This window comes from Corvus kubaryi, unplaced genomic scaffold (assembly GCF_017639235.1).
Source record: "Corvus kubaryi isolate FWS band 111438036 unplaced genomic scaffold, C.kubaryi_AGA036_p1.0 37398, whole genome shotgun sequence".
NCBI classification, from domain to species: Eukaryota; Metazoa; Chordata; class Aves; order Passeriformes; family Corvidae; genus Corvus; species Corvus kubaryi.
Genome location: NW_024581137.1, coordinates 3,798,384 through 3,815,101, shown reverse-complemented (window position 1 = coordinate 3,815,101; position 16,718 = coordinate 3,798,384). Strand labels below are relative to the sequence as shown.

Here is a 16,718-nt window from a genome sequence, read left to right as displayed (position 1 = left end):
GATCAGTCACCAATGAGACTTCCTACTAGATTCTGGATATCTGATATTCCTGGAGTCTAAGCAAAATCTAGACACTGTCTTTCAATGTTAGAGATTTCTGATTCTTATTCAGAGGACATTACCTGAGCATCACGTCATCACACCTTCTAATGGTTTCCAAGTTTACTACATCACCAGTTACCACCAACTTCATGACCTCTCCTTTTATCTGATCTGTGTGTTAGCACTTTAATGACACTTTATGATCCACACAGAGATGAGACTACAATATAGAAGGCTGTATTGACAAAATATACCTGGCTGTATTACAGAGTTTCTAAACTCACGTAATTAAGCTTGATTGACAGATTCCCAGAAACACCTTAGGTGGGACAGTACAGAGTGCTACCCGCTCTTCGGAAAGGCACAGGAACAACTGACCTAGAATAGGAGTGACTCCACAGTGCAGAAAGTGTGTGCACCAAGGTCTGTCACCACGTCTCTCCTCTTCTGAACGTAAAGAATTGTGCTGCAGTTTTGCTTGAGTCAGAGGAGAAAATGTATTAGCTGGAGTTCCTGTTCTGTTTGCACACACTATAAAACTGGCACAGTTTGTACATGGAGCACCCAACATTGGTACAGTGTGCTTCAGATGCCAAAAGCATCATCAACAGGCTGGTGCAAAATGCAATTTGTTTCTTGTCTTTGGCATTATGTTTGACTGACACTGATATTCCAATGTGTCCAAGGACTAAATTAATCCTTAAAAGGGATAGTGGAACCATGACTCTGCTGTTTACTAATTGTTAAATGGACTAGCCATTTACATGTCAGTAATTTTGTCTTGAAAAGAATTTCCTCCATTCTTTGGGTACTGGACTAGAAATTCACTCATTCAGAGAGGGCAGGAGAGGTGTAAGAAATGAAGCATTCTATCTGCTGGACAAAGACTGAGAAAGCTAACTAGATTCTATTTTTCCTATGGTACTCCTTTGTCACATGAAACTCCCCAAAGCTGAACCCAGAAACTGCTCAGACTGATAATACCAATCAGCATATACAATTGTTTTTAATATTGCAACAGCTATGTGATTGAGTGATACAGTATTATGTCCAGGCCACCAGTAGACCTCTGACATCTACACTGATCCCAAGAAGGTTTTCAGTTGGATAGTTTAACCAACTCTGAAAACAACTGAGAGATTTTCAGATACTAGAGAGAGAAATATTTCTCCTGAGGATTAGTAATCTGACTCCTAATGGTTTTTCCCTTCTTCATCTACTCCCATACAGCCTGCTTCGTGCCAACTTTTGAACTACTATAGCTGGTAGTTTCCAGATAGCTTAAGCGTCCCTTGAAGAAAAAAGCCCACATCCTCAAAATACTCTGCATTTATTGCCATGTTACAAAGAATTAGCTCATACTGTACCCAGCACCTACTTACATGTTGCACTGCTGGCATTTATTGACAAGTCAAAGCCCTTGGGTCTTCTTTGGGACTGCTCTAGGGTCAATGTGACTTTTGCTACTGTAAAAATAATGGTATTTACCCAACTTGTTAAAAATCAAATATGGCAGCAGACTCTGTAATGCCCTGAAGTAGGATTGCCTCGCTTTCTGTTGTTATATGTGCCAATTCCATCGGTGCAGAGGCCCTGTGAACTTTCATTACAATTCCACATAAGACATACATACTACCTCATAAGCAATCTTAGCAAAACAACATTCACGTTTGCCCATAGACCAAGGAAACAACTTTAAGTTTGCCAGGCTTCCTGAGTTACCAACAGTGATGGCATATAGATAACTCACATTCTCATATCAGAAACTGGACTAGTGGCATCAGTCTTGCTTACACGTTTTGGTAGATCATCAAAATATCTTTAGATATTAAAGACACTTGAACTTTACAAACCTAAATATGAAATGTGGCTCTAAAGAAGAAAAGACCTTTCCCTCATAAACCTCCACTCTCGAACCTCTTATTTGCAATAAGGAAGAAAAAAATCTCTTTTCCAAGGTTTGTACAGTTGAATACAGCCATCTCTGTTTAGGACTGTGCACAGTAAGGTCACTGTAACTCAGCAGTATATCAGCTTTAGAAATGCATTTGTTTTAATTACAACTTCAGGAAAAGGTTTTCAGCTGTACAAAGTAGCTGTAAATCTTTCATTTTTCAGTTTTATTCTATTTTTATGAGTGGAATGGCAGCAACTATCACACACAAGGGAAAAGGAGCTGAGATAGCTGATATATCCCTGTGAAGAGAATTTCTTTGAGAATGTTAGATAATGGTTTATTTATATGTCAAATCCTTACATTTACAGAGGATCCAAAACTCTTAGTAAACTTCAAAGACATCTTTAGGGACATGTAAGACATTTTGTAGGAAAGACAATTTCTCCCTACCTCAGGTATTACATTTTTTTCCTAAGAGAATGAAAAATCTTTATGATCAGTAGCTAAGCTCAGTTTTTCAGTATACAAATGTGCTGAAGAAATGGGACTTTTGCAAATGATGGCAAAGAGATTTGGAACAAAGATACATGGCAGCAGACTCGCTAACAGACAAGAGTGACCAAGTCTTGGGGCTGAATATTGTGTACCCTTAGGGGAATTAGGAAAGATCATCCTCCTTTCTGCAGTAATCTCCACCCCAGAAGAATGTTCTCTCTTTTGTATCTGGTTGATGCTCCTTTTTGGGGGAAATTCAGTAGAGGATACTGCACCAAGAACCACAGTAATCAGCAACAACCTGACAGCACTGGTTGCACAAAAGCAGCAGCAGGAAAAGAAAAAAAGCAAGCAAGCAAAATAAATATTTAAATTATTACATCCTCTGATGATACACTAGCACTGCTATGAAAATATCAGTTAAGGATAGAGAATAATTCATAGCTTTACAAGCAGACATTGCCCATTTCAGTACTTCTGTTCATCCTAACTCTAAAATACAAACTTAATCTTTTCAGAGTATTTTTCTAAGACTCAAGAGTAAGAAAAGTGCATTTTTCATTGCCCACAGGCAAGCTAAGCAAATCCAGCACATGAAGCCCACTCTTTCCTCTTAATCATCACTATCCTTTTCAGTGATGGATATTCCAGAAGCTATTATAAGAAAAGTATGCACTCTCAGGTAGAAAATCACACTGCTCTCCTGCCAAAGCCATTTCAGCCATTGTGTTAACATTAATCGGTACTGTGGAGTGCAGTTTAGAATAGGAAACCCCTCTTCAGGCTGTGATCTCTTCAAAGGCAAAAACCAGACTAATCTTTTTAATAGTGCAAGCAAGAAGAAATGGACTATTGATAAAGCAGTTTATTTTTACTGACAGACGAGGCAAATTAACTCAGCTGCAATCTCCTCAATCTACTGCTGCCTAAAATAGAGAGAGCTGCATGGAGAAGGCCAAATAAGCTGCTGTAATCTTACCATCTGGGGGAACTCAAGCAGCTATCATTCACCACTGTCATTTACATAACTGGCGGTAGAAAGAGGAAACTGAACATGGAGATAGTGCTCAGTTTGTTCCTCTGTTTTGAAAAGCATCATTATTCCTTATATTTCAAAGCATATAGGAATGGCAGAGCATTTATCATAGATAATCCAACCATGAACTTAAAATTAGGCTTCTTCAACTCCCACAGCCCCTGCAGTGACAGCTGATTTAGACTAAACCAGCATGGATCAGCAGAGAGATCAGCACAACAGCTTGCAGGGTGCAGCACCAGGAATCGCACAGGACATCCATGAGGGGTAATCCTCACTTTCCAGAGCACAGCACCACAGCTCTGGGATCCATAATACCAGGTGAGAGTAGCATTCAAATCTTTGACAGCTATGAGAGTAGTGACCAGGAGTCTGCAGAGCAGACTCCAGAGACAACCTGCAACAGTGGAAATTTGATCCTGGTACGGCTTCTGTCTGTTGTGTGCTTGCTTGGTCACAACTTTACACTGCCATTACTACTCCCATGTCATTTCATAAACAAGCAGATATTGACTTTCTATATAGTTCACAATAAATGGTGTACCTGTTTAGCTAAAACATCCTGGGAAGAATTTATTAAAGGCAAGGATAATTTTTAGCACATCCCTGAATCCGTGTAAAATAGTTTTTGGCTTTTAAAAGTGAAATGAGGCTCAGGCCAACATCCTCCACCTTTGAACGAACAGTGATCAATTTACCTCGAACTTCATTTTGCTACATTGTATTTGCATACAGATTAAGAAGAAAGAAAGAAAGAGAAAGAAATAGAAAGAAAGAAAGAGAGAAAGAGAGAAAAAGAAAAAGAAAGAAAGAAAGAAAGAAAGAAAGAAAGAGAAAAAAAGAAAGAAAGAAAGAAAGAGAAAGAAAGAAAGAAAGAAAGAAAGAAAGAAAGAAAGAAAGAGAAAGAGAAAGAAAGAAACTCCTTAGAAGGCATAGGCCTCTTTTTAACTTCTTGTGAACAAATTTCACAAGTTCTGCTCTCAGCCTGATGATGCTCAAATTAAGGATATACTTTACGTACATGTCTTTTTAAAACTAGGTTTATTAGTGTTATTTCATTTTCTAATTTTGTGTGGGTGAATAATTGCTTTCATCTTCTAAGAGGTAATCATAAGCAGATTTATGGCAATTAACAACTATTTCTTTGTTACATTGTAGTGTATGAATGAGTAACCTATGAAAAAAACCCACAACTGCCAAGTTTAGCACTCCGCAATTTTATGTGCTAACCACTGTAAAAAGTTAATTTTGTTTATTTCTATGAAGCTGTACAGGAGGATGCACAACCATTTGTTACTGAACCCAATAATTAACATCTTACTCCAGAAGAAATATCTGAAAGGTGTTGTTAAAGTGAAATATTGTTCTATAACATTTTTCATACTAGCCACATGTAGGTGGTTTCTTGCAACACACATCTCTGGATGACAAAGGATTTCTGTAGTTCCTGAACCACAGCTAAAGAAGTAACCATCTTTCTTGTGGTTTTGCTGCATTTTATTGCTTGCCTTAGAACCACAGACTATATCCACATTTCTGGGATTTTTCACTATTTCCAATACTGATGGAGGAAACAGATTTTCTGTTTATATAATGTGCTTGGTGATTCTATTTCAGGAATCAGCTCATGTGGTAAATTCATGCAGAATAAAAACAGCTGGACAAAGTAGTACCTATGTTGTTTCCTCAAATTCCTCTAGGTATGTATCTTAAAATTTTGAAGCAAAGCAAATTTCTTTTTGAAACATGAAAAGTTTGCCAGAGGAAGAAAGTAAGAAAGAAAATCACATAATTTGGCAATTTAGAAAAAAAAAATCTATTACATTCTACTCACTGATAGTCCCTCAGACCCATCCATCATAGCAGGCCAAAGACAAAGCTCAGCTCCAAAACTTGAATCAGTCTCTTCTGCTTGCACTCTTTTGTCACCTTCTGAACAGCAAGAGTCTTACTAGTCTGTCTGACTTCTTCCTGTCATAAACCATGAACATTTCAAGTCCTAGATGAAACTTTCTTATAACATTATGAATTAATCAGAGCATGAAGTCTGTGTGAAGCCATGCCTTCCCATATTCATAATAGACTTTCTAACAAGTATTCCCTCTTGGCACCACCAAGAGCTTACAAGCAACAAGAAACAATGCCTTTCTGGCTCATCTCTGGTTTTCCATACATGCCACCTGCATTTAGTTATGTTCATACCACTTTATGGTAACACAGAAAAGAGATGTAAAGACAGGAGTATATCGCCTTTTGCATCTGAGAAAGTTAAAGCCAATAACTAACCATGATAGAAAACATTATTTTATGCTAGCTAATGTTTTCTGGAATGGCAAGAGAAGAGAAGGAATGCACTGGATCTAAACTGACAGAATAAGATGCTAGAAAGAACACTTCTGCTCTAGTTAGTAAGGCCCATGTATACACAAGCACACATTCAGGGCTGTGCTTAAAGTAGATGAAAAGAAACTGAAATCTGCACTACCTAGTTGTTGTATTACACTGGTTCTGTGTAGCAAAGCACTGCACTATTCTAATAAGTGGGGAAAAAAAGATGGGGAAAATATTTAGAAGCGTGAATCCAGAACAGCCTGAATGGCAAAACATATTAAGAACAACAACTCCCTATAATCAACATTTTCTCATGGGGGCTTAGCTCTGAAAATATCCAAACTTACATGTTCAGAAAGAAAGAAATTAAGGCAGAAAGGAATAGAAACCCTTGATAACTTATCCCATAGAACCATCAAAAATCTTTAAACCCAAATTGGTAGAGCTGCACAAACACACATGAAAATTATTTTTCCACAGAGTAAGTACATAAATTAAATACAGTACCTAATTACTAATATTACATGCAATGTTTTGCTGTCAACCAGGGTCTAGGCAATAACATATTACCATTTTGAAATGAAAACAATGCTTTGATAGCATTAAAATAAAAGCAGTAACAAAACATGTGGAGACAGTCTAAACCACAAATGTTAAAAAGGAATGCAACCATATAGACCTGTAATACTGTATCGCCACTGCTATATAGAAAGCCTTAAGTTATGCACTGATTTCGCAAGGTCTCCAAACTGAGCCATGTCAGGCTTGTTCTGGGCTTTTTTTTTTTTTTACTTCTGTGCACATTGTTTTACCTGGTTTAAACATTTTTTCCCTAATTGACCAGATCTCTGTAGTTAATTTATGTTAATTTTGCTTTGTATGTTAGCAGAACAGTTTTATGACTAAAACATAATGCTGTGCTATGCAGAAATGTAGGCCTATAGAAACACAGGAGATGGTGTAGAGTATAAGCATGGGATTACAAAAGGTGCAGCATAGACTTGGCATTGAAGATAACACCCACAGTTATAAAAAGACTCCCCAATGGTCAGTTAAAGAAATGTGAAGATGCACAGGTCTGGTATTAGCTGTAACAAAGAGAACATAGAACAAGTATCTAATATACATAAAACATATTTTAAAAATTTGGATGAAACATGGAGCTGTAGACCAATAAAAGAAGAGAAATGCATATTAGCAACATTAACATGAACATCCCCTTCCTTCCTGTGAAAGACTCCAGATGCTGCCAATATAGGCAACGCCACCAGCAGAATGAAAGCCACCACCATTAGAACTTGGAAAAGCAAGGGAAGGGACAGCCTAACATCAAGCAAAGTGGGTAGAAACTGAGTGTATAACAGTATTAACTTGGTTTTTTATTATTATTAAAACATTTTTTGAATAGAAGCCCTCTTTTTCTTCAGCAATAATGGGATCTTGCCTATTAATTACAACTAAACTTCTCAGATAAAATTTTATTGACTATGTCTCCAAGTCGTATGATTCTTGACAGTTTCTCAAAGGCTTCTTGTTTCTCAACGATGCAGAACCATCAGCATGCTGTTAATTTTTGGAAACCCATGAAGAGTGCCAGTGTCAGCAGTCTGTAGACTCAGGAAGCCAAGAGCATACGAATCTCTATGTGAAAAAAGACCCTGAAGTCTACATTCCATAGAAAATCCTTTACTTCAGCCCGTAGATAAAAGGACCGTGGTCAATACCTGGCAAAGCCTAATGCCACAAATTAAGATACCACCTCGACTAGGAAGGAAAAAAAACCCCAAGCCCCCAAACTTTTAATAATCTTTCAATAAGGACTAAATATGAAATGAAAATTAGAGTTACATGCAGATATTGAAAAACTCTAAAAACAGTGTTCCCCATCTTTGGAAAGAGAGGAAAATAGTGAATTCAAGCAGATTACTACTGCATAGGTATGTTTGCAATACTAGAGATATTCTTGATACTAATATTTGAAAAGCATCAGAAAGAACGAACTAGTACAGTCCCTCACCAGTTTTTTATATGCATGAAGGAGAAAACTGGAGTTTTGCACTGAATAATAATGACAATGGAGCTGAGCTGTCTTTGATTTACAACCCGTTTTATTAGACTCTGCCTTCTATGTGAGAGACAAAGGTGTGGAGATTAACATTTCTGTCAGTGATATGTTCATTAATTACCTTTTAAACACTAGCAGAAATACGATTATCTTTGGCATGACAATTCCTTGTGATATTCTATACTATTACACTAACCTGCAAAGACTTAAGATAAAATAAACTTTTAGGTAATAAATTAATTATTTTAATTAATTACATCAATTTCCCCCACATTATCCTTTACACAGTCTGTCTAATCCCAACTACAATTTTTGGTACTTGCTGAATCAATAAAAGTGCTATCATACAAATAAATAAATACACACATAAAATCAGTTTGAAATGCAGGCAAAAAAACCCCAGGCAAACTATCAAAACCTGTATTTGTTTCACCATGTCTGAAAAAAAAATTGTGCTAGTTTGTGATAGCACCATTCTTTCTTCTGCTCTTTGTTACTCATGCTGCAATTCTGGTTTTCATGAAAGATTTGCTCTTTCACAAAGACTTCTGTGATGTGTGAGGGCACTTTGTTGGTGTATGATTTGGTTTTGAATTTTCTGGAAATAAGCATACTTTTTTTTAAAAGGAGACAAAAATATTTAGAGAGACAAAAAAAGTTTTTTAACGGTAAGACATGAAATGGTGCACATGCCACCACTGAGTAATTTCTGTGAGCAGCCTTTGCCTTCCTTACCCCATCTGGTTCTCATGTCTCTAACACCCACTCACTGCATTACAACAAAAATTATACTAAGCTCCTTCAGGCAGAGTTCTGTATTTTTGTAAGGGCTCTGAAACACCTAACATATATCTGGAATCTCTAGACGGAAAAAAAAGAAAAAGAAATAAAAAGACAAGAGTCCAAGCTTTTAAACTTCGTTTGTAGGTTCAGCCATCTGTGGATACTTTGTCACCTTATATGGCAGGAGCATTTTGTTCCATGATTCCGAAGGAAAGGAGAGAGTCCAACAAACATGATCAATACAATATTTGTTATGTACACCATTTACATCCTTATCACAATGTCAGATAAGACATGCAATATCAGCTGTGAAGTCAGCATGTCTTTTGACATGATCCCAAATGGGATCAAGGTTGCCCTCAAGTACTTTGCATATTCCTGATAGTGCACATATATATATATAAAATCTATTACTATATTTCTATTAAGAATTGAGCAGGACATACTAGTAGATTGGAATCTTTCATTTGATGAACAAACCATCTATTGAATGGAAAGATGAAGCTCAAGTTCTGTCACATTACTCCTGACTCTCATTACCTCCCTGTACTTGCTTTCCTGCTCTCCCTGTGTCTCACCCATGGCATGGCATGGCATGGCATGGCATGGCATGGCATGGCATGGCACAGCGTGGCACGGCGTGATCTCCACAGACAATACTGTGCTGTCAAAAAACTATCACTTGCAAATTACATGTGCTTTACTCAATAGACGTCATGACAAACTTCTGCCACAAAGTGCATTAGTTTTATCACATAGAGAATTTGTACATTTAAAAGGAAGAAAGTCTTAAGCATGCCATGGGGCCCACTCAGGTTCTGATTTGGCACTACTGAAGGTAGTGAGACTTTTGCAAATGGGGATTCCTCAGACTGCATGAAATAGAGATGCACAACTAAAAGCTCACTTCAGAAAAAATCCCTTAACTTAGCTCTTTTTTTAATGGGTTGAACTTGAAACAACATGAGCTGCTTGGTCTTGCTGACACCCTTCCAGTTTAACTTTAATGGAAGTTACTAGATCTGCAGTCTCTTAAAGCTCAGGCTAAGCAAAAATAAAATTGAAACCCAAGGTGGTTCCCTGCCCGAATCACAAAAAAAAATCAAAGAGTTCTTTAACAGAATACCAGTCTCAGTGATTGATGCAGGTGTTTGCATTTTTGGATACTTCAGATTTCTGTTTAAAAATTTAAATTCATCTGCTTGCTTGGGGCTAGGGAGCAAGGGGTTGGGAGAGAGAACAGAGCCTTTCATGCTATTGCAGCTCTGCACAGAGCAGTCCTGCTTCCCTGACACGCCAACTGCATGCTGTGTCTATGAGCACTGGGGCCATCTTGATAATATCCAGTGTCTGGGAAACAGATCCCAGTTGCAAGGAAAGGTCCATTCTAGCCTTTACAAAAAAGGCTCAGCTACTCTCAGGCCAAGCAAATAAAATTCAGATGATGCAGCCTTTACATATTTTTAAATTTCCAACCATTGCAAAGTTGTTCTTTGGAAAAGGAAAAAAAAACTTATTGGTAAGGGAAAAGTCCCTTCCATACATGGAGATGGTCTTCATATCAGAAGACTTACTCCTTGCAAACATGCCACAAATCAGTGTGCATTTCTGTGTGACACAAGTTCACAGACCAGTTATTTTGCTTGACTTTTAGCTGGTTTCTGCCTCCTGTTATCAGCAAAGCATACTGCTTTAGGGACTGCATACAAACCACTGAAATTACTCTGGTGAGGGGAGATGGTGATGAAGAAGAAACATACACGTTACATCAGATGTTAGTCAACTATTTCTCTGCATTTTTAAGCCAGTTTCTTGCCTGTTGAATAACTAAGTTAAACTAGTGTGAAGGGAGAGAGCTAGCAGATTTTTTCTCTTCAAAATGTTTCACATTCACGACCTTGGTTAGATTATTTAGCGAGCAGACGTTATTGTCAGCTTCTTTATGTTATTCATCTAGAAGAGCAGATGCCACACTGAACTGCAGCTTGGCATCAAGGAAAGTCTGCCTGTGTGTCAGGGGAGTTAGGATAGCCTGGACTTCCATAAGGACTAATTGGTACACCAGTAAAAAAGCTATCTTCAGCCCTATTCAAAGAGAATATTCTAGTGTTTTTTGCATCCTTCTGGATGCTTTTTAGGAAGGCTTCTCTTGGTGCTCCTGCATTTCATCAGCTCTCCCTCTCATGGAAACTCTAAATCACATATTTAAAAATAGACCATCAGATTATCTGGGTAAATCATAAAGCTCAGCTTATCTCTCTCTTCCCCTTCAAAATATATAATTTATTTTGTCCACCAGGTCAGTAGCATGAAGCCATCAACAATCCTGTTTGTCTCAGCAACCCCACTCAGTGATTGTCCCTGTGTATCTCTATTCTGTGCATGTATGTCACACTGGGGTGTGTGTGCCTGTGTGAGCACGGAAGAAGGATCCAGGAATTCACAGTTCTGGGCACAAAGGTGTACAATCCTGCTTATGCTAGTGTTTATGCCCATGTCAACTGTGTATGTCCTAGCACCACAACACAGCCTTACACAATCATAGAGAATAACACCAGGATTTTGCAGAAGCGATGTACTAAGTACTTCAATTATGCATTAAATTGTTCTTTAACACCAATCTGGACCACGGAACCCGTGTGCTTCTCCCGAGGGCAGGCATAATCAATGCTCGCAAGTAAGGACACAAAAATTTTTCAATTCCTCTTTCCCAGTGGTTCAGACACACCACGTAACAGAGCCTTCAGTAGCAAACCCCGACTGCCAGCCCACACGTTTCCTATATGTGCATCTCCTCATCCTCCTCCCCGTCAGTGCGGCCCATCAGGCCACTGGAGCCGGAGAAAGCCCTGCAGGGATATAAATAGCTCCTCGGGGGAGGAGGGGAGAGTGCAGCAGCACGTTTCTAAAGATGCTTGGTGCAGAGGGAGGTTTTGCAGGATTAATTCAGAGGGGAAAGGGAACCGCTAGGAAGTTCACTGCCATAGCAGGTAATGTCTGTGGACAGGGGGCAGCAGCTGCCCTGGGGAAGCTGAAGGGGGAATGCCCCGCTTGCTGGGAGAGCAGCGACGTGGGGTTCCCTCTGAGTGTCACACCTATTTCAAATAGTTTCCTCAGAGCACCTCCGCAGATGGGCTGTGTATAGGCACGAAGGCCCCACGGCTGAGACAGACAGCGAGGATACGAACCAACTCGGTGGACGTGTTATTACCACACGCAGCTTATTGTCTGTGCCAAGTTTGTACAGAGCCAGGTCGTGTTACTGATGGGTGCTGTATTGCACTGTGCATGTGGTGCTCTGAACTTGCCCCACGCGTGGGGCACAGTAGCGCTGGCTTCCCTGCCCTCTCCCCCGTTTTCCTTGGAGAGACAAAGCCGAGAGGTTCCGTCTCCCCAGACCCGCCCTATCCCCCTCTGTCTCCCGGAAACTTTCGGGAACTACAGACACAGCCGCCTGAGGCACAGGGGCGCGCTGGCCCCTTCCCCGCCGGATATACCCCGGGCACTCCTCAGCCGCCTCCCGGGCTGGTTGGGCGAGGGGCGCGCAGCCTCCGCCGCCGCCCGGGGCCGCTCCGCGCCTCTCCGCGGTCGCCCCCCACCCACCCACCGCCCCGGAGGGCTGGCACCGCGCGGCTGTGAGGTGCTGCAGTGCCCGGCCCGGCCCGGCCTCTCTCACCGTCCTCCAGAGCCGCTGCCGCTTGGCACTGACGGAGGTGGCGGTGACGATGAGGTGGGAGACAGACACCACCAGCCCGAAGACGATGGCCAGCAGCGTCCGGACGGGAAGCAGCGAGTAGGAGACGAAGGTTACCAGCATGAGCTGCCACATGCCCTGCTCGGGGGCGCTGGGCGGCTCCATGCCGTAGGCGCCGAGAGAGAAGGGGCAGCAGAGGAAGGAGAAGGTGAAGCTGAAGAGCAAGGTGAGCTTGACAATCTGCTGCAGCTGGGTGACCTGCAGGTACTTGACATTGGTGACGATGAAGAGGGAGAGGAAGATGATGCAGTGCACCGGGTGCGAACCTTTGGAGATGGTCAGGCTGGGGCCGGAGAGGAGCTCCACCAGGGCTAGGCTGGCCGTGAGCACGATGAGGACGGCCAGCGCCTTGAGGGTGGACGTCTGCTCCAGCTTTAGGTTGTAGCTCTGGAAGAGAGCCTCCAGCTCCTTGCAGTCAAACTCGTCCTCGCAGGCGATGGCATCCAGCAGCAGCAAGGGAGGGGAGTCCCCCAACCCGGCTCCCGCTCCCGACGCCGCGGCAGCCGGCGGGGAGCAGCAGCAGTGGCAGCACTTCTTCCTTTTGGTCTTGACTTTCTGAAACGGTATTTCCTCCATGTCAGTGCCATTCATAAACCCGGAGAAGAAATGCTCCTCCAGGTGTCCCCCGCTGCCGCTTTGCCGCTTCGCTGCTCATAAAAGAGAGGGGGGCTGCGCGCAGGAGCCGCGGCCGCTCGCCCGCCGGCAGCCCCCGCCGCTCCGCGGGACCGCCAGCCGCCGTCCGCAACCCGCCGCGCCGGCAAACGCCCCCTCCGCTGCCACCCAGGAGCCGGGGGTGGCTGGGACGGCGGGAGGAGAGTCTCACTCGTGTTAATGTGCCAACCTTCCTGCCTGCAGTCTCGCTTTCCCCTCCACCCTCCTCCTCCTCCTCCTACTCCTCCTCCCCTGGTGCTCCAGGGATGTTAATCTCCTAATGACACCAAAACACGATCCAAAGGTTTGGAATCAAACAGAGGGAGGGATGGGGGAAAGGATGGGTGGAAGCTCAGATTAGGGGAGACGGGGATAATCAACAGGCGGGTCTCCTTTCAGATAACGCTATTTGGAGGAGCGGGAGCTACAGAGGAAAGCAAATGGGCTCCCGTGAGGTGGGCAACATTACAAAATAAAATAGCGATTAGGGGGAAAAAAAATTAATCCGAGCCAGGAGTCTGGAGAAAAAGTGCGGCAGGGGGGCCGGAAAGAAAGCAGGAGGCAGAGAATGGACGGGCGATCCCCTTCCCAGGTCCGAGAGCATCTCACCGGAGCTGAGGATTGAGAGGCGCCTGCGCGCCGATCGCTTGGGAAGCCGAACACGTCCCCGCCGGGGCTCCGCGACTCGGGAACGGCGGGGGGACCCGCCGCCCCTGCAGAGCGCCCCGCGTTCCCCCTGCCGGGCACCCGGGGCCCGCCGGCCCTCCGGCCCTCCAGGTGCATCCGGCATCGCCCGAGGGCTGATAGCCCCGTGCTGCCCACCTACCCTGGCAGCTATTCATATATGTATTAAGGTACAGAGAGGTATAGGTACACATATAGCTATATAGAGAGAGATATACACATATATATACACACACAAAATCTACATATAAAAACATAGAAATACATGTAAATATAAGTATATTTGTAAATAAATATATATATATATACTTATTTACAAATATATTTGTAATATATATATATATATATATATATGTTTGTATAGATGAATCCGGCTTCCTTTCAGAAATAAAGTAGTATCTGACTGAATAAACATTATGATGTTACTTGTTTTTCCTCCTAGCTCTGAAACAGTTGGAGAAAGTGTAGTGAATGAGAAATTTTTCAAGAAAACACATTTCTGTGAGCAGTTCTGCCTGTCTGGGAGTACAAATCAGTCAGTGGCTGTAGAGGGTTACTCTTGTGACAGGAGTTAAATATCATCCCACTCAAAATTGTACTTGGTGCCTCATCAAGAACTTGGATGTGTTGTTTTAGAAAAAAGCCCTCTAGTTCTGCCAATAATGCTGCTATCACATACCACTATTACCACGTTGCCACAAAAGAATACACTGCAGTATGCTGTTTTGTAACCACTGCATCTAATTTTGGGATTATGAGACTGATTCCAAACTCACCAAAGACTAGGGAAAGGACTCCAGTGTTTCTTTTAGGTTTGGATCAAGCATTTGTAAGATTCAGGTCTAGGAAAATGTCAAAATAGAAGACTAAGGTTATGAACATTCGGCTTTTCAAAGGCAGGGTAGGGATACTTTTCAGAATCAAAGCAGAATCCTACTATCATGGGTAGGTTGAATATCTAATCACTGATTTTTGTGTCAGTGATGTCAGATTCTGGTTCCAGATTTGGGCTGAAGAGTGTCAAGATCAACAGTAGGCAGGGATTCTTTAAGATTTGTTATGGCTGTGAATGATGTTGATACTTCCCTTCTGGATAGTAAAGGAGCATTAAAAAATTCTCTGATACATAATCTAAGGCAACATATTTTTATATTAATATTTTAGTATTTGTGGTTAGTCCATGCCCTACAGACTCAGTATGCAGTTATTCTTTTGAATCTGAACAGATCTCATCAGGAAAATAGAATTAATCAACATTGCTGGAGTTTGTGTATTACAGATTCAAAATATTCCACACTTAAGAAAATGGCTATTACTTACTCTGTGTTCACAGGATGCAGCTCATGGTGATTTCCTAGACTATTACTTAGACCCTCAAACACTGCAGAACTGTAAATACAGCTGGTATTTAGACTTCTGCAACTTCCTTCCAGAAGAAAGTAAAGGAGTTGGATTTGCTGGCCTGAGCACTGGAAACAGGAAGAAATGTTTAGCTGAAATGAAATTAAATCTGACAAACAAACAAAAAGAGACTTCCTTTGTTTTGTGGTACCTCTAGTGTGTTTGAAAATCTTAACAAAATTAATCTCCTTATTCACTTTGGTGCATAAATTCACTTTGGTCACACGTATATTAGACAAACACACAGTTTTCACCTGTCCTCAGCTTTATTCTGAGCTCATATATCCTGAGGGATAAACTAATATTTCACATCTCACAAAGCATAAGAGGTGGCACCTAGTTGCCCAGCCCTAGGAACTATTCACTGGAAGAGTTGTTACGCTAGCAGTTATCATTTCTTTCTTCTGGCTCTCAGCTTGCTGCTGAGGAAGTGGAAGGTAATTCCTTACAAGGCACCCTGTGGTTTAGATTATTTTCATGCTTCTTACAGCCTAAGGTTGGGTTAGTTAGTGCATGCATAAAGCAGAGGAAGATGATGCGTATGAAACATATACATCTTCATTCTTGCTGGGTCAAGGGGAAGCAGTGAACTGTTGAAACTTCATCTTTCTTAGACACTGTAGGAGTATGGAAATGCCACATGGTGATTAATGAAACTCTGCCATCCTTTATACACTGTTTCACATCACAGGGCAAATACTTCACCATACCATCCATAGTGAAGAGCCCAATTTTTAGCACCTGATGCCACAAAGAGGAAACCTCAAAGCCTTTGTCTGAGAGAAATATATTGTTAAAGCAAATAACCAGCTATAAAACTGCTGGAATGCACTTGACACAGGATCATATTTTCTGACTTATCTGCTGGAAATGACAGTCTTCTCTGTTTTTTGAACTATAAACAACACTTTGTGGACTGTAGTGCACTTCTGGCTCATTTCTAAGAAAGATATGAGGTTGGTTTTGGTAGTTATTGCCCCCAACATTCTGGATGTTGGCCAGAACCAAGTCAGTTCTTTCTATTGAATGCCCCCTTGCATTTGTAATCAGAGACTACTCTGGGAATGAAAGTACTATTGACAGGAAAGAGTGATTAGAACCCAGCTTTATCATCTTTAGAACTGCAAAACCTATCTGTTTCTTCATTTTTTTTTCTAAGAGGCAAACTTTCTTGGTTGTTTGAGTCACTCAAACAATCAGGGAAGTGAAAAATAATTTTTATGGAGAGTCAGGCTCTTTATGGATCTGGGTTACACTAAGCACAAGTCTCACTACTTTTTACTTGGAGCATAGTCTCAAATTAAAAAGCTACTCAGACTTTCAGTTCCCACTCAGTCCCCTAATCTATTTTTATTTCCTTTGTGCTTGTAGATTCTCCATTCAGTAATTATTTTTCACTGTAATCTTGTTTTACTTTACTGAACTCAGTACTTGCTTTTTGTATCTCATCTTCTATAACAGTTTCAAGCATTCTCTGCTTGATGCATTGGGTGGAGATCATCTTTAAAAGCAATACCTTTCATAAAGCTAGAGCTCTTCAGATTCATGACAATTTTAGAATTAAGCATAATGAAAGTTT

The 16,718-nt window shown here is 41.4% G+C and overlaps 1 protein-coding gene across 3 annotated transcripts in view; it reads right to left on the bottom strand.

Annotated features, from left to right (window-relative positions):
• Positions 1-13,771, bottom strand: part of ADCY1 (adenylate cyclase 1) — a 160,510-nt gene extending 146,739 nt beyond the window's left edge. For all 3 annotated transcript variants that reach the window (XM_042043119.1, XM_042043120.1, XM_042043121.1), the window contains exon 1: positions 12,326-13,771. In XM_042043119.1, the coding sequence (XP_041899053.1) occupies positions 12,326-12,994 (669 nt within the window). In that variant the 5' untranslated portion in view covers positions 12,995-13,771. The remainder of the gene's footprint in view (positions 1-12,325) is intronic.
• Positions 13,772-16,718: the final 2,947 nt, after the last annotated feature.